A 19,235-nucleotide genomic window follows, 5' to 3' on the forward strand; every position below is an offset into this window, starting at 1 on the left:
CTTATAGGTGGTCTCAAACTAAGTACTTTGATAGTGTGCTCTTGGAATCTACATCTGATCCCTATTTGTTCCCAGTTCCCCTATGTCTTACTTTTTCTTGGGTGCTTTATTTGTAATTCTAGAACTTTTTACTATCCCATTTTCTTCCTTTTTACCGGTGCTGATATAACCTAAATATGTTGCAAGCGCCGTAAAACCCTTAAAAACAACAAACATACTGACTATAACTTATTAATTAAAGAATATCTTTTTAAAATTTAATTCTAGATTCACCCAGGAGCTCAGATACCACTTCAGGTCACCAGTCAGCTTATTTGGAGAGAGTATTTCTATTGCATGTCTGTTAATAATCCACACTACAACCGTATGGTAGAGAACCCTATTTGTCTAAATATAGACTGGTACTCCGATGAAGTTGCCCTGAACAAATGGAAGCAGGTAAGATGATTTCCATGTGTGTGTGTAAGGGGGGGGGGGGGGGGGGGGGGGGAGGGGTGAGGATGAGCAATTGTTAAGTTTGGATTGTTTCTTTTTTTTTGGTGTGTTTTTAAAGATTATTTGATAATACATTGAAATTTACGTTGTTTTTTTTTTGTAGGGGACAGGTCAAAAAGGGGCTAAGAATATTCTTATTTCGTTTTCATATTTATATCAGATGGTGAGATTAAAATTTACATTAATATTTTTAGCGTTTTGAAAATAGCACAGTGGTTCCCAGCTCTCAGTTTGTTTGGACTAAAACAGTTAATGGTCGATAAAATATTGATTTGAATAAATCTATAAAATGTGTCGAAAATGATCTCTTTAACCCATAGGCTACCAGTGTTTACATGGGAAGTCATAGACTGAATACTCGACCAAGGGACATAACTCTTCATATAATTTGTGCCAGCACCATTAAAAACTTGATTAAAAATCACCCATTCAACACAAAAATATGATTTTAATTTATCTGTATAGAGCACAAAAGAAGATTTTATGACCTAGTGTACATTATACATAAATAAATGATATGAGGAAATTAATTTATAGAGAAGGAATTTAATCATTTTCACTAAGTTTATGTTCATTCATTTAAATGTTTGTTCATATTTTAATAATGATAATAATAATAATAATAATAATAATAATAATAATATATGGTTTTTATATAGCGCCTTACCCCGTATATTAATATGCTCAAAACGCTTAACTGTAGCATGGTAACTTTCACTTAAACATGCAATATGGAACAACGCAATATAATTCTACAGTGTTACATATTAAAAAGAAACATTTTAAGATGTTTTTTAAAGAATTCTGCATCATTTCTGTCTCTGATATATCTTGGAAGGGAGTTCCAGATAAAGGGTGCAGAATATTCAAACACATGCTCACCAATTTTGCAAGTCATTTTTGGCTTCACAAGTATGGGATTATCAGACTTTGATCTCAGATTTCTGGAGGGGACGTAGAATTTAAGCATGTCATAAATGTATCCAGGACAATCAGAGTGCAGTGATTTAAAAACAATAATACAGATCTTATATTCCATACAATTCTTCATGTGTATAAATGAGCAATGATAATATTTGTTTGATAAAGAAAGTGACTTTGGTACAGGCGTTTACAAAGTAACATTCTTCACCATCAACTGAGCTTTCAAATTGAATATTTTGATTGCCAGAGATGAGATTCAATAGAAAATTGAAGTCCATTTTTGAAAAATCATGGCTCGTGATCTACTGAAGTTAAATCGACACTGAAAAGAGAAAACGAAAGTAGGAATTCTCGGCTCTTCAAAGGTTACATCCCTTAAGATATAGTGTGTCTTGGTAAAAAAAAAGAGTATGCAGTGATATATCATGATCGGGTGACAGCGGACGATTCGATATGGAACCATAGTAGGCAATGTAGGGGGATACGGTAGTCTATTGGTTAAAATTTCTCTAAAATTACATGTTCAATACCACCTTAAATGACACCATAAGAAACACTTGCACACCATGATCAAGAAGGTAATCCAGTGGCCAGTGGTGAAAACAAATAAAAATTTTGATGTAAAACAAGCAAGATTGCATCAACTGACCGACTTTGACAATCATAACAAATGAAATTATAAAATTAATGTTAATAATGAAACCTTATAATGCCCATTATCTAAGAAATTATCAGGCTCTAAGTGCTTATGATTACTAAAAACACTCAACCTCCAAACAAAAAGAAGAGAGAAAAAAAAAAGAACTATCTTCTTTATCATCTTAATTCAGGGTAAAACTGGATACCCATGGATCGATGCCTGCATGAGACAACTGAAACAAGAAGGATGGATTCACCAAGTGTGTCGTCATGCTGCTGCCTGTTTCTTGACTCGTGGGGATCTGTGGATTGACTGGCAGAAAGGCTTGGAGGTTGGTATCAATGACTAGGCTGTTCTAAGCTATGGACTGTAAAAAGTGTTGTACCAAAACGAATATAACAACTTCCAAAAAAAAAAAAGAAGAAGAAATCGCCAAGCACAAAGGTCTTGGACTCAAACTCCGTTTTCAGTCAACATTAAAAACAATTGAAACACTAGTAATATTTCATGTAAAATCTAAATAGTTTAAAGAAAAGGTTGAGTTTAGTCGGCATAAATGATGATGGAAAGACTTTCTTCCACTGGTTATCCTGTCTGGACATGCAGCCTTTTCTCCTTTCTACCTGGATTTAACATGGTTTTACTGTCTTGATTGTTTTTGTCATTGGTAGAAGAAGGGTCTTGAACCTGAACAGTATTTTGCTTTCTTTTGGAGCCGTTATGCTCATTTTCGCTCAATACTTTAAGAGTGAGTTAATATTATGAAAAATGTGTAGGTATTTGTGTGAGGAAAGTATCCCTTTAAACTTTAAAACAAAATAATGATATTAAGGCAATGTCACAAAAATAAAATATTGCTTGTAATTAGAGTAAATGAGAGACATGTGATTATTCATAATGGACAACAAATGACTCTTTATTCAAATGTAGGTATTTGATCATTACCTGTTGGATGCTGACTGGTCAGTGTGTGCTGGCAATTGGATGTGGGTGTCCAGTTCTGCATTTGAAAAAGTACTGCAGTGTCCTCGCTGCATTTGCCCTGTTAGATACGGACGGAGAATGGATCCAAATGGGGATTATATAAGGTTAGTGAGTCATACTGTCTTTGGTCATTATTTGTTGTTATTGTATCATCCATCATCATTGTCATCAACATCAGCAGCAGCAGCAGTAGTAACAGCATCAAGTCAATATACACAAGTGGATGAGACTTGAAACATTGCATTAATTCAAGGAGCTTCTCAAATGTTTGTACAAAAAGGGATTTTATCACCTATTGGTGTGTATACTGCTCTGCTTGACTTATCCAAACCAGCAACGCAGCTCTACTTCATGGCCTTCTTCTGGGTTACTTTGGTTAGTCCTGAAATTGCCCCTCAAGTGTCGCCATTCAATTGAGTAAGGGAATTTTGTAATTTTAAAAAATATCAATTTATTCAATTTTATCATCATGTGTTCGTCATCGTTATTATTGCTGCTGCCTTTGATAATGAGAACCAAACTATAATTTGGAAATTAAAGTGAAAAGATGAGTGCCTCAGTTTCATCGAAAAACAAATGTGATTTATTAATGGAAGACAAAATAATGATTATTCAATTCAGTAATAGACAACTGCAGTGATAACTCTCTGCATTCAACAAAACTTTGGAGATATGAACTGAATTTCACTGACCTTGTATTATTGGGCATTACTACAATTGTAATTACGTATTTACTGGTTAAATACTAGGTAGAATAAGCATTGGCCCTTAATCACCCTTTGAAAACCTTTGGCCAAAACTATGGTTTTCAAAGTTGATTTTTTAAAAGCCATTTTCAGCATTCTGGGATGGGAGTGGGCGGGGGGGGGGGGGGGGGGGGGGGGGGGGGGCGTTAAAGGCAATAACTGAAAGTTTCAATGAATTGTTCTACTGTCTCTGCCAGGATTTGAACCACATTCTGTTATTTCCAAGGCAATGACCAACCACTACATTCAGCTTGCCCAAACTATTGTTTCTCAATCCATTGAAAACTAATATTTTTAAGAGTTGTCTGTTTTCAATATACATGAATTATCTCATGTAATTTTTGTTCATTTTTTTATCATAGCTAATCACAAAGTACAAAGTTGTGCAGACACCTTTTGACTAGTATGTAAATTGTCAGCTTATCAATATGCATGATTATCAATATTACCGTGCATGCATGATTATCAATAGTACCATGTGAGCCACTGTGTCAAAGAGGTTTTATGTTGGGAAGAATTTGGTGTTTACAGCTACAAATATGACAGTTGGGATTAATTTCACTTATTTATGGAGAATAAATGCTATTTCTTGCGTTGAAAAAAACTCGGAGGTTCATATCTCTCATCATTTTATTTCGCTTTTTGGAGTCAGATTCATCCCAACATATTCATATTACTTTTACTGTTTTGAGATGATTGGTGACATGTCACATAAACCATGATAGATATTATCATCTAAAGCCTTTGGGCTTTTTATTTATTTATATCTTTTTTTTTGTATCGTTTATTTTTTAGGCGGTATGTTCCTGAATTGAAAAATATGCCACTGACTTACCTGTTTGAACCATGGAAAGCACCCAAGTCAGTTCAGGAAGAAGCAAATTGTATGATTGGTACCGACTACCCACCACCTATTGTTGATCACAGAACTGCTTCAAGAGACTGTAAACAGAAGATGGAAATAATCAAAGGGAAATATAATGGTGGGGTTTTATTTGTTTTTTTTTAACACTTTTGTTTTAAATGTTTTTTTGTTTCACATCGTGTTACTCATGATATTATCGTTTTTTATATGCACAGCTTGCTATTTTCTGAATTACTTCTTTCTTGTTACCATTTGATTAAAAACCAAACAAAATCGAAGTTGTCCTCTCTATTGTATTCACCTTGATGGACACAACTAAGGACAGAATCAGTGATAATCACATTCCCCTACAAGCATAGTTGTCCGTTAAATGAACTGTGCCCGTTTTATGAACGTGACGATAAGTCGATCGACTCATAATTTATGATTTAAGTGTTGAATAAAACTTGAACTCAACTTCTATTGTCATAATACAATAACATTTTTCGATTTCGTAAGACAACTCGACTGAGCTTTTTATTTTGGCATGGAGAGATATTTTCTGGATTTAACCCATTGCTGCCCGGGCATAATCTGAAAAAATGTCTCTCACTGACCATGCGAGGGGAGATAACTCTTCCAAATGTCATAGTACACTTCATTAAAAAATTAATTGCAAGAATGTGAGGCATGCTAGAAACAAAATAAAAGCTGTTTTGGAAAGAAGAATGAATGGCCTTTAATTTGATGTATTGTTTTTGACTATTGATTCATATTTTGATTTGAAAAAAAAATGTTAAAGTGAAAAATATGTAATAATATTAAAACACATGAAACCCATTGTCAATGTCATCAAAATGCGCATCCAACTCAACCTCAATGTCTGATTCAGTGTCTGAATGAGTACTATCATCATCACTATCCATTAAAAAACGTTGATCACCCGAGAATTGAGTAATTCAAACGCCATTCCAGCAAAAAAAAAAAAAAAAAGGACGTTACCACAACCGATTTGGTCGACAAACTTCAAAAAATCGCAGCAGACAAACGAATTGAGATAAAAACAATCAGGAAACGGCTAGTTTCGCTTTTACTCTTTCTCTACTTTCGTTTTTCAATTAAAAAGAAGTGGTTCTACACACATTTTTAATATACGGGTTCAATGACACTGGGTACCTGGCAGGCGATATCGGGCGATCCGGACTTATGCAGATGTTTTCTGAGCGGGCGATTTGGGCGGCAATGGGTTAACATCTTTTATATCTGACTCACTCCTTGTAGAATTCTTTCCCAATATTGAGAGCGGAAGATGGTTTTTATAAATTTTAAGAAGTTTATTGTATTCAAAATATTGAGGGAAACCACTAGGTGGTATTGATTTGATGCAAATACTCCCAACTCATTATCATACTCGCAAATTGGAAAGTTGACACACAACCCACGTGCTAATAATTATGGCGTCTGTTTCTGATGGGATTTGATAAAACAAATTTGATTTTTTTCGATAAAATCATCATCTCTTAATACACACAAACCATCTTTATGTCAATTGTAAACACATTGCAAAATTTGGTGATGATTGGTCAAGCAGTTTTGGAGCCTTAGTTTTACCAAAAAAAAACATTTTTCCAAATATATAATGAGATATTTGTTTTCCTTTTCCATGTTTTTCTCTGTCTTTCTCTTAAAATGAGATTATTTAGTCATGTTCTAGTCCTGACATGACTTGGCTTAGAGGGAAACAGTCAAAGTCATACATTTGTATATTATTTGTTTTGAGAGATGCAATTTTTTTCCTTGTAAATCTTTTAGTTTATAAGCATTGAGTGTATTCCTCTTAGTAGCATCACATGCTTGAGTATGGATTGGGCTTTTATGTGGTCTCAAACTATGCAAATTGATTGATTACACTTTTTGAATTAACTTCTGTTCCCGATTTGATCCAGTCCTATTTGTCTCACTTTTTCTCAGGTGCTTTTAATTGCAAATCTAGCATTTTTTGACCATCCAATCTTTTTCCTTATTACTCGCACCGAAATGAAATAAAAGTGTCATACGTCAAAACATTTTTATCTTAAAAAGTCAAAAGCAGGAATATAGTAGAAGCACTTGATTATAGCCAGCTCTCTTCTTAATAGGAAAGAAAGAAATCTGATACAATTTTTTCAACCTGAGTGATATTTCAAGTCAACATGGCCACCAGGCCTTTTTTTTCTCTTCTAGATATGATCTGAGATTGTGCCAACATGTCCTTTTCGTGACATTTGACACAAAAATACTCCAATATTAAATTATTTGGAAAAATTGAAGGAAAAAAATCGTTTTCATCAGTTTCGATCAGCTGAATAATGTCAACTTACCAAAATATTTAAAAAAAAAAAAAGCTTTCGATCTAGCTCCAATAGAACAGCAGAAATAGTTTTTTTTACAGGTTTAAAAAAAAGTGTGGATAGAGCAATAACTTTGTCCACACTTGTACGATGTTTTAAAAAGATTTAATTTCTATGATTTTGATGCTAGATCATCAGTTTTTGGTTTATTTTTTTCATAATTTAACCTAGAGAAACTGATGAAAGATTATTTTTTCTTTAGTTTTTTCTTCAAGTAAAGTAGTACTAGAGTATTTTTGAGGCGAACGCCACAAAAACGACTATTAGGCACAGCCTCTCTTACTTTGTTGTATAGTTTAGTGATGGCAGAAAGATACTTGCTCTAGAAATTCTTCAGTCAACAAATCCAGCAGAGTGTTATGTGCAAACTCTCGATGGATACCATTTTACAAGTTCAGAAATTCCGGAAGCCTCAGTGCTCTTTGTAATATACTTTAACTCACTTGAGACAGGGATTTTCAAGGGTTTGCAACCCCTGAAGACGGCACTTTTTCTGACTCTTAAAAAATAGAAAAGATGCATTCAATAAGATTTATTCAAATTAAAACATGATAATATTCATAATAGGATTTTTACAAAGGATAAAAGCATAACTGTATGTTTATATGTTAACCTAAACATTTTTTTTTAATTTGAAATTTTTAAAAAAATTGACCTCTGCAGGAATTTTTATAATTTCAGGACATTCAAAAAACAAAACAAAACAAAAACATGCCAAAGTGCCAAACCCAGTTTTTCCATGTCAAAATATTAAATTTTTAAAGATTTCATTTTAAAAGCTTAATTGGCAACCATGCTGTGTGGTATATGATTTAAAAAACTCAAAGCAACAAGAAAACAAAGTTCACCATTCGCTGAAGTTCCCAGTCAAAACTTTTTAACTCAAAATACGCAAAGGTTGCTTGTTACGTTATTTTAACCTGAGTCCGTATCACGCATACATGCATGATGCATCTCAATTGAGTTAACATAATGTTATGACAATTTAACCATCTAGTTGCTTTAGATTCCTTGCTCATTAGTACTTGATAATTACTGTTTCTTTATAATTTCTTGGTGATTGTACCAGTAAACAGAAAGGAAATTTGATTTACATTTTTCTTTCTCTTTTAGGTACACCTCATGTTGCTCCAGCCAATGAGGATGAAGTAATTTCTCTGATTTGGATGGAAAAGGACAAAAAAGAGCACCGTTATGTTTGTGACCACAGTGAAGAGAGATACGATGCAGCTTGAGAAGTCCTAAGATATGTATGTCCTTTTACTAGGACAGGTTTTGAAAACTAAAGAAAACAAAGAATTGTAATACCATGTTCTTCTTTTTGTTGTACAATATATTGTTTTTCTTCCAAACGATTCGACAGTCTTGCATTGGAGAGAGTTGTCTCTTTTATCTTGATGACTATTGTCAAACAGATAAGCAGATTCCCTTTTGCTCACAGTAATAATGTAAAGAGATCTGATACTATGAGAGTGTTGATCGTTCTCAAGTTATAAAATTACTATATTACCACCTATTCAACTTTAAAATTTCTGATGTGTCAAAGAATAATTGGATATTTCACATACTTTTACAGACTTCGAAATTAACCAATTTGCACTGATGTAACATAAATGTGATAAAATTATTGTTAAATATCTTGAATTATACTATAGGAATTTCACATCCTTTTACAGACTTCGAAAATAACAATTTGCACTTTTGTAACATAAAAGTGATAAAAGTATTGTTAAATATCTTGACTGGGTGGGGTTCCTACCTCCCATAGTGGGCAGGGAGGTACTTATTCTGTCTTCTATCCCCCTATATCTGTTTTCCAACTTGCATTCTGTCTTTGTCTTGGAATGAGATTGCTTGGTTTTGTCCTGGCCCTGGTCGGGGTCCTGGCTGGGAGGGAAACAGTCGAATGCATAGTTATTGTTTCTGGAGGTGATATTTTTTTCCTTGTAAATCATCTCTCTGTTATGTATTATTATATTTGTTCTAATTTATATTGTAAGCATTTGAGTGTATTCCTCTTAGTGGGGGCCGTGCTTGTCTCCGGATGAGACTTATTGGTGATCTCAAACTAAGAACATTGATGGTACGCTCTTGGAATCTACATCTGATCCCTATTTGTTCCCAGTTCCCCTTTGTCTTACTTTTTCTTGGATGCTTTAATTGTAATTCTAGAACTTTTTACTGTCCCATTTTCTTCCTTTTTACTGGCGCTGATATAACCTAAATGTGTTGCAAGCGCCATAACACCCTTAAAAACAAAACAAAACAAATATCTTGAATTCTAGTATTGGAATTTCACACCCTTTTACAGACTTCGAAAATGACCAGTTTGCATTTATGTAACATAAGAGTGATAAAAGTATTGTTAAATATCTTGAATTTTAGTATAGGAATTGCGCTGATTTAACCTGAAAGTGATAAAAGCTTCATTAGAAATCTTGAGAGTTTTGAAAATAGAAATAACCAATTTGCACGGATGCAACCTAAAAGTGATAAAAGCTTTTTAATAGAAAAGAACCGACTTATGCTGATGTAACTTTTCATCTTTAATTGTCTGAATTTTAATTAAACAACCAAAAGAACAAGGTAAAAGGAGAATCGGTGTAGATAAAGATTGCAAGTATTGCAATGTTAATGTTGTACCATATTTTATGTTGTACTACTGTTGTTGTGTGGTGAAACTGTTGTCAGTGCAGCCATGTTGAATTTTATACATTAAAATGAAGTTATTACCATGTGTTACTAGCCCGAATGTCTGAGCATTTGAGCTTAATATAATACAATGGAATCCACATAAAGTCAACTTCTGCTTCAAGTTAACACATTTTCAGGCCTGTAAATCTTCCGACTATTGTCAGATTTCTGACAGTACGATTTTGCTCTATAAGTGCTAATATATTTTTTTTAAAATTAATAGTAAAAATAAAATTCGTAACGTCAAAGAACAGAACCAATAAAAAAGAAAATAAAAGACTTTTATTTCGTTCCTCAAAAAAATCAGATTATGTTCCGTTTCAAATGCTGACTTAAAAACTTTTTATTTGTAGCATCAAAGACAAAACAAAACTAGGCCGTTTATCAGTTAGCCTGTCATCTGCATTTTTTGCGGCCGCAAATGGCAATTTGCAGCCGCAAATATCAGGGCGATCCGCAAATTTTGGCAAATTTTGGGAAAATTGGCAAATTGCGTGGCAAATTTTGGGGAAAAAAAAGAAGCGAAAACAAAATAACGAAAAAAAAAAGTGCGAAACTTGAGAAATGTTGCAGCTTTGCCTGGGCCCAAACCAAGGGAAGCTGCTCTCTACGGATAATGATCCTTTAAAATCTTTGTAACAACGCTAATCACAGTCATTTCATTTCTCAAGTCCTTAAATGTAATAAATTGTCTTTTATATTATTTTTTTCTGTATCGCGTGTTAATTTTTACTGAAACGCTTAGTTTTCCTCCCCAAATTTTTGGGCAAATTTTGGTCTTTTGGCAAATTTCTTGGCAAATTTTGGGGTTTTTTTGGGCAAATTTTAGGTCTCAATTTGGCAAAAACTGCAGATGACAGGTTAGCTATAATATTATCATGCCACCTACATGCTCCGCTAGACGTGGATGTATTCACTGCCTGGCTACTGTGCCACAGCCAGCGAGAGAGGGTCACAAAGTTCGCACGAGTTGTTGAACACACACCTAGTCAGTAAATAACACACGCACAGAAGTGTGTCGGAGCTTCCCGGACCTGAAGGTTTCTCTATATTTTGCTGCCATCACACATGCATTTCTCCATGTCTCAATCCTTTTTCCCTATGATTTATTGGTTCCGTCTGGATGGGAGACGGAAAAAAAAATAATGCGAAATAATTATTTTTCCTCGAAATATATATTCTTCTTCGAAAGCTCTTATACGGCCGCACCACCTCCACGTCTTCTTCTTCGTCATCTGCTTCTTCTTCTATAATAATTAATCCAAATAAACGAAAGAATCAGCGTAAACATTTAACACAGACAAACAGGAGCGAAAATACGCAGCTTCAAGCACTAGATACACATCCTATAAAAGGGTAGGAATTGTTCTTTTCCTTTCATTTTACAACTAACTCAGACCTGGGCCCTCAAATAATTGGGATTCTTTTTTGGGTATCATAAAATAAGGACCTCATTATAAATAAGTAGGGGAAAGTGACATGATTTGACTAGTCAATTGACGTGTCATATCTGTGTTGTTTATTAATTAATCCATATGTTTGTCCTGTTGTGTCTATTTTCACGTGTTCAAAAAGTTCTGACAATTTTTTCACCAACCATTTATAGGCCTGACCTTTTGTTGGTACCAAATTTTCTGTTCTTTATTTAAGTGTTCCATTGATAATGGATAAAGTTAACCAATATTTCTGATTCGGTGGTGTTGACTTTATCATGATTCCACTGTATGATCAATTGTAACTTTAAAAACTTGATCAAGAGATTAGCCCCAGTTGCTCACTTTGCAGTGCTGGGGTTCCTGACCTCCCATAGTGGGCAGGGGGGTACATACTGTGTCTACTATCCCCCTATATCTGTTTTCCAACTTGCTTTCTGTCTTTGTTTTGTCCTACCCCTGGCTGAGAGGGAGACAGTCAAATGTCTAGTTAGTTTTGGGGGAAAAATAAATCATCTATCTGTTATGCACCGTATTATGTTTTGTATACATATTAATATTATATATGATTTGTAAACATTTGAGTATTCCTCTTAGCAGGGACTGGGTGGGGATCCTGACCTCCCATAGTGGGCAGGGAGGTACATGCTGTCTTCTATCCCCCCATACCCGTTTTCCAATTGTTTCCTGTCATTGTCTTGGAATGAGATTACTTAGTTTTGTCCTGATCCTTGCCGGAGTTCCTTGGCTGGGAGGGAAACAGTTGAATGTATAGTTATAGTTTTGGGAGATGATATTTATTTCCTTGTAAATCATCTCTCTGTTATGCATTGTATTATGTTTTCATGAGGGAGCCAGTTGGACAGACAGCACTTGATCCGAATAAGTTCAACCTCAACAACTTCTCACATATCCAATGTGTGATCATCTTCAAGACTGCAGGCAACATCTAACTCAATATTCGAAACTACATATAATGACACACTGTATGTTTTATATATCAAAGCAGTTATAAAGACACATGGTTTGGGGACTTTTGAAGTCCTATGGTGAACGGAAAGGTCACACTTGCTGTGTCTGCTATTTTGGAATTTGACATCGGGGCTTAGACTTTATGTCACCACGATGTTCATTCCTAACGTTATCAAGTTGAAGATAAAAGTGCTGACTTTAATGTGCAGGCGACATGGCACTGTTTTCAAGGTAGTCTCCTTTAACTGAAACAGCCACTGCAGTTGGCTGGCATCACTGGCATAAGACAAAACAAATCCCCCCCCCCCCCCCCCCCCCCCCCCCCCCCCTTATTTTTTAGTTGCTCCGCTATAATGACAACTCCAATTGCTGACTCCGACGCCTGTTTCGGCCCCTTACTGAACAGCCCGTTGGCTGCATCCTGGCAGCAAACAATCCCCCCCCCCCCCCCCCCCCTCCCTCTATTTTTAGTCTCCTTATGACAACTCTCTAACATTTTTTTCTGATCCCGACGGTGCCTTTACAGAAAGGTTGTGCTGTATTAGTTTTGGGAGATAATATGTTTTCCCTTGTAAATCATCTTTGTTATGTACTGAAATACTTTGTTATTTGGAATATCCTGTTTTGTAAGCATTTGAGTGTACAGTGCAGCACAGAAATCTCGAACAATTTGGGACCAGGCCTGTTTGTTCAAGATTTCTGTGTCGGGTATTTTACAAAGAATATGAAGAAGCATGTGAGAGAGAGTGGGGGAGAGAGAGAAAAGAGGGGAAGGGGGAATGTAGGTGTTTCAATGAGGTCTCTCAGTGAAATGTAGCGTTAAGTGTGTCTTGTAGCGTTAAGTGCGTCTTGTTTCATTCAGTGACAGGTGGAATAATGTTCCCTTTTATGAGTGCCATAATATGAAGACAAAACCAGCACGTCCCATTGTTGATTACAAACTCAGCATGTGACGTCATTAACCCACTCCTAATCTATCTCACGCCCCTCTTCTCACCCATAATCACTCGTTTGATTTTAATACAATAACAGTAACATCCTCAGGTCATCATTGCTAGCTATCCCCCACTGGTACTGGTGCACATTAGAGTGAGGTGTTGTGTGCATCAGACACTGGTCAAACAGGCATTGCACCTCCCCCCCCCCCCCCCCCCCCCACACACACACACATAGCTCAGTTGGTAGAGCTCTTGCTTCACATGCAACGGGACAAGTCTTGATTTTTTCAGACCCCCTCCCCCCACTTTTCCTGTTCACCCAGCAGTTATTGGGTAGCTAGGCCTGTTAGATCTTGGGGAATGAACTTTGCAATACACTAGGGGGAAAAGGTAGCAAGCAATTGCCATTTTCCATTTAACGCTATAGAAAGTGGGATAAACTCTGGCTCCATGGACCTTTTATCTCTGAAGTACTACTTCTCTTTTACGTACCATTTTAAGCATTGAAGTTTAACTATAGGAACAAACGTCATACAGAAACAACAAAATCTCTGCTCCAAATGATTGTGAGCACTTAAAGTTTCATGGCCATAATTAAGATCATTAATTTCATTATTATTATTGTTATCATTCTTATTATTATTATTGTTATTATCGTTGTTGTTGACATCAATATTGATATTAACCTTTCTAAGGTATACTGAATTATTCCATATAGTTACATTAATAAAATTCTGTGATAGTCGTAATATTTCAAATAGTATTGATTATTTATATTAATTTAATTAACTGATGTAAAATTGTTTAAATATTTAAAATACCACACTCCTGTCTGCCTAAGATGATTATGTCATGGTAAGCGTAAGTGTGTTGTGTGCATGCATGTATATGCAAGTTTTTAGCTTACTTGGATCTGTGACTATTCTCCTTAGACGACCCAAAAGTGTCAAAAACACGGTAAGCTCCCAAAAATGAAAGAAAAAAAAAAACCTGACTGCCTAAGGTAAATTTTACCGTCCCGTCTACCACAGGATATTATTATATACATTGATTATACTTGTATCTTTTGTTGTTGCTTAATGTGAAGTACCTAATAAATGATGTAAAACATAAAATCATTTTGTCAGTGCAGTTCTTGTCAGATTTATTTTTAAAAATATATTACTCAACCCTAACACCGACTATCCCTGGGTGGGGATCCTGACCTCCCATAGTGGGCAGGGAGGTACTTGCTATGTCTTCTATCACCCTGTGTTTGTTTTCCAATTGCCTTCTGTCTTTGTCTTGGAATTAGATTACTTGGTTTTGACCCGACCCTGGCCGGAGTCCTTGGCTGGTAGGGAAACAGTCAAATGTATAGTTCTGTCATCTGCATTTTTTGCGGCCGCAAATCTCAGGGCGATCCGCAGATCTCGGCAAATTTCCCAAAATTGGCAAATCGTGGCAAATTTAGGAAAAATTGGCAAATCGCGTGGCAAATTTTGGGGAAAAAAAGAAGCGAAAACAAAATAACGATAAAAAGAGTGCGAAACTTGAGAAATGTTGCAGCTTTGCCTGGGCCCAAACCAAGGGAAGCTACTCTCTACGGATAATGATCCTTTAAAATCTTTGTAACAACGCTATTCACAGTCATTTCATTTCTCAAGTCAAATAAATCGAGTCACTTGCACTTCCAACTTCAGTTTTTACTGAAAAGCTTAGTTCTCCTCGGCAAATTTTTTGCAAATTTTGGTCTTTTTGGCAAATTTTGGGTGTTTTTTTTGGGCAAATTTTGGCAAATTTTAGGTCCCAATTTGGTAAAAAATGCAGATGACAGGTAGTTATAGTTTTGGGAGATGATATTTTTTTCCTTGTAAATCATCTCTCTTGTTATGTACTGTTATTTTTTATTTTTAACATATGATTTGTAAACATTTGAGTGTATTTCTCTCAGTGGGACCTGTGCTGGTGTCTGGTTGAGACTTTTAGGTGATCTCAAACTAAGTACACTGATATTGTGCTCTTGGAATCTAAATCTATTCCCTATTTGAACCGATTCCCCTTTTTCTTCAAACCATTTTAATTGTACTTGTACTTGTACATCAAGAATGTCTTTACTATCCAATTTTCTTCTTTTTTTACTGGCGCTGATATGACCTATATGTGTTGCAAGCGCCGTAAAACCCTTAAAAACACAAACTAAATAACACCGACTATCCGTAGTTTATCAGAGTTACTTTTACCCCATGCCTATTTATTACATTCTTCTAAAACAAATTATAGGCATGGTATCAAAGTTAATGTTTTATAGTTTTTACATGTTTATGATAGTTGAATAAAACTATCTATGTGTACATGCTCATTTTAATACGTTTTTCCAATTTTGAAAAGCAGCAAAAATCTCTAGGATTGAGCAAGATAAAAGAACATTCTAAAAAAATATTTTCCTTAGAATTTGATGCCTCAACCGGAAAAAATATTCTCATAATTCCGGCAACTACTACTACTACTACTACTACATTTGACTGCTGTTGCTACTAATACTGCTACAACTACTACAACTAATTTTGTTTTAGAATTTGATGTTCTGCCAGAAAACGAAGCTACATTGAAGGGATAACTAACACATGCAGGAGATAGCAGAGAGTTGGGATAACTTTCTCTCTTCTCTTAATTTACAAAGAACCTCTGGTGTATTGTCACAATTGTAGGCATCTTGATGTTTTACATTTCAGGATGTATTTGAGTGCTATAGTAATGAATTAGCCTTTCTCTTAACTGTTCTGTGGTGATTAAATTTACAACGATAAGTTATTCCACAAGTGAATAGAAGAGGGGAAGAACAATTGTTCATGGCTTTGTTTTCGGGAACGCAGTACTGTGAATCTTAGATCATGTCCCCTTGTTCTTGATCTCGTTGTTGCTGGACTAAGGTTGTTCGGTGATATTACTACAAGCACAAGGTTGTGGAACATGCGATAGAACATTGTCAGTTTGGATTGCTTCCTTCGTTGTTCCAAAGTTGTCCACTGTACTGTTTGAATTTGAACCATCTGTGTCACACTGTCCATTAAAAAGTGTTTGGGCAGTTTTCTCAATTAGATCTGGTGGAAAGTATGTAACTGTGTTCTAAGCAAAAGCCTTATCCAAAGGGTATCACGCAATTGCTATTTACCTTTTAACACTGGGATAAACTTTGGCTCCATGGGCATTAGGGTTCTGTAGGACTAAACTATTTAAGAACTTTTTAAAACAAGACGCCAATTTTTTAAAGATATTGTTAATGGAATGTCTAGTTGCTGGAATTATGACTCACAGCATCAATCTGACATTACGTTGGAATGCACTTAATGGAAATTTGTTTGTTGTTTTTAAGGGTGATACGCGACACTTGCAACAAATTTAGGTCATTTCAGTGTCAGTAAAAAGGACAAAAATGGGATAGTAAAAAATTATAGAGTTATAATTAATCAAAAGCTTATAAGCAAAGCAAGACAAAGGGGAATGGTGCAGATGGGAAATAGATATAGATTCCAAAAGCATAATGTCAATGTGCATGGTTTGAGATCACCTAGTCTCATCTAGCCACGAGTATACGATTCCACTAAGAGGAACATACTCAAATGCTTACATTATACATTAAAACAAATATAACAATACAAACAAAATATCATCTCCAAAAACTTTGTTTCCCACTCAGCCAAGGACTCCGAAAAGGGAAAAACAATGACAAAAAGCAAGTTGGAAAACAGATATAAGGGGTATAGAAGACAGTAAGTGACCTCCCTGCCCACTATGGGATGTCAGCCCACCCAGAGCTTAATGAAGAAAGTTAAAAATAAGGAAATAATCAGAATCTTTAAAAATCGATGAAGTTAAAGAAAACAGAGCTCTCTCCTTAAAGGGGGTATATATATTATATATATATATATATATATATATATATATATATATATATATATATATATATATATATATATATATATATATATATATATATATATTTATGAGTGTTGGTGGGTACTTGTAGGTACGAAAGTGCTCGATAATGGTGGTTAGAGCTAATATATAAATGTAAATTTTCACTCACATTATTCTTGCCAAGACGATTCGTTTCAGTGTTCCCACCTCATCAGTCGGCATAATCCATTTGTAAGAAATGTCCGTAGAAGAGTCTTCTACGGACATTTCTTACAAATGGATTATGCCGACTGATGAGGTGGGAACACTGAAACGAATCGTCTTGGCAAGAATAATGTGAGTGAAAATTTACATTTATATATATATATATACGAGGGCTCTTTCATAATTAACCGAAAAATGCCTGTAAAATCCGCGTTTTTTATGCTATCAACAAAATTCTTGCACGTGTTCATACCTTGACTCGTCCTTCATTTCTCTACGTAACAGCCAAGTCTGTCGACACACTTCTGCCAACGCCGCACCATGGAATAGATACCCTCTCTGAAGAAATTTCCGTCAAGGTTTTGTAGCCATTTCCGCACATGGTCAACAAGCTCTTCATCGACATCAAAGCGCTTTCCTGCCAGCTCACGTTTCAGTGGCCCAAAGAGGTGATAATCAGATGGTGCGAGGTCTGGACTGTGTGGTGGGTGTGGCAAAATCTCCCATCCATATTTCTCTAGCCAACCTTGCGTCACTCGTGCTGTGTGGGGTGTAGCGTTGTCGTGTTGCAAAATGACCCCGTTGGTCAACTGCCCTGGGCGCTTTCTGCGAATGGCCTTCCTAAGCTTGTCAAGAGTTTGGCAGTACCTTGCAGCATTGATTGTTTCCCCAGGTTGTAAGGTTTCGAACAGAATAACACCACGACTGTCCCAGAAAACAGTTCTCATTATTTTCTTTGCTGACCGCATGACTTTGAATTTCTTCGCGACAGGTGAGGATGGATGTTTCCATGTCATCGAATCTTGCTTTGTTTCTGGGGTGCAATGGTGCAACCAAGTCTCATCACCGGTGACTATGCTGTCAAGAAAAGTCACATCGTACTCTAGAAAGTCTCCGCCGGCGTTGGCAGTATGCCCGTGAACCCTGCGCGAGCTCTTGCTTCTTCTCAAAAGTTCCCTGCAGATGTCCAATCTTTGTTCTTTATGATTGTCTGTCAATTGCTTTGGAACCCATCTTGCGCTGACTTTTCTGTAGCCAAGTTCATCAAATACAATTCTATGGGCAGAAGTTTCCGAAATGTCAAGACTGCTTGAGATTTCATGAAGTTTCAACCTCCTGTCTTGACGAATAAGCTCATCAACTCGCTTCACATTGTCTTCTGACGTCGCAGTTATCGAACGCCCTTCCCTGTCTGTCAAGTCGGAATGGCCGGCTTCAAACAAATTACACCAGTGATAGACTTGTGTACGGCTTATAACATGCTCACCATATACACTCTGAAGTTCTTTATGAATTTCGGTAGGATTCAGACTTTTGTCGTTCAAAAAACGTATGACAGCTCTGATTTCCTCCTTTGACCAAGTTTCAAGGTGGGCCGCCATCTTTAAAATCGTCTAGAAGTTCATTGTGCAAAATGATGCACGTCATAATGTCTGAGAATATCCGTAAGGAAATAAGGAATATCATGTCGTTTACAGAATTAAAAAATCTCCACTGGTTGCTGAGCAATGGGCATTTTTCGGTTATTTCTGAAAGAGCCCTCGTATATATATATATATATATATATATATATATATATATATATATATATATTATATATATATATATATATATATATATATATATATATATATATATATATATATATATATATCAATATATATATATATTGATTCAAGGTGCTTTACAATTTAAATCAATATATATATATATATATATATATATATATATATATATATATATTTATATATAATATAAATTATATATATATATATATATATATATATATATATATATATATATATATATATATATATATATATATATATATATATATATATATATATATATATATATAATATATATATATATTGATTCAAGGTGCTTTACAATTTCTGCAAGTCTGCATTCATATCATAAAGCAATTCAAACACGGATACACACACACACACAGATACCCACCCTAGAAGTTAAAAAAAACATATGGCTGAAAACAATTAACTCACTCAACCCTAACACAGACTATATCTGTAGTTTACCTGGGTTACTTTTACTCCGTGCCTATTTATTA

At 35.3% G+C, this 19,235-nt stretch overlaps 1 protein-coding gene across 2 annotated transcripts in view; it reads left to right on the forward strand.

Moving 5' to 3' along the window:
• The window catches only part of LOC144966038 (cryptochrome-1-like), a 44,195-nt gene extending 34,175 nt beyond the window's left edge, over positions 1-10,020 (forward strand). For both annotated transcript variants that reach the window (XM_078902034.1, XM_078902035.1), the window contains exons 8-12: positions 268-438; positions 2,250-2,390; positions 2,990-3,147; positions 4,585-4,772; positions 8,137-10,020. In XM_078902034.1, coding sequence (XP_078758160.1) covers positions 268-438; positions 2,250-2,390; positions 2,990-3,147; positions 4,585-4,772; positions 8,137-8,258 — 780 coding nt within the window. In that variant the 3' untranslated portion in view covers positions 8,259-10,020. The remainder of the gene's footprint in view (positions 1-267; positions 439-2,249; positions 2,391-2,989; positions 3,148-4,584; positions 4,773-8,136) is intronic.
• Positions 10,021-19,235: the final 9,215 nt, after the last annotated feature.

This window comes from Berghia stephanieae, chromosome 2, assembly GCF_034508935.2.
Source record: "Berghia stephanieae isolate SIO BIC M18660-M18661 chromosome 2, UCSD_Bste_1.3, whole genome shotgun sequence".
Lineage (NCBI taxonomy): Eukaryota > Metazoa > Mollusca > Gastropoda > Nudibranchia > Aeolidiidae > Berghia > Berghia stephanieae.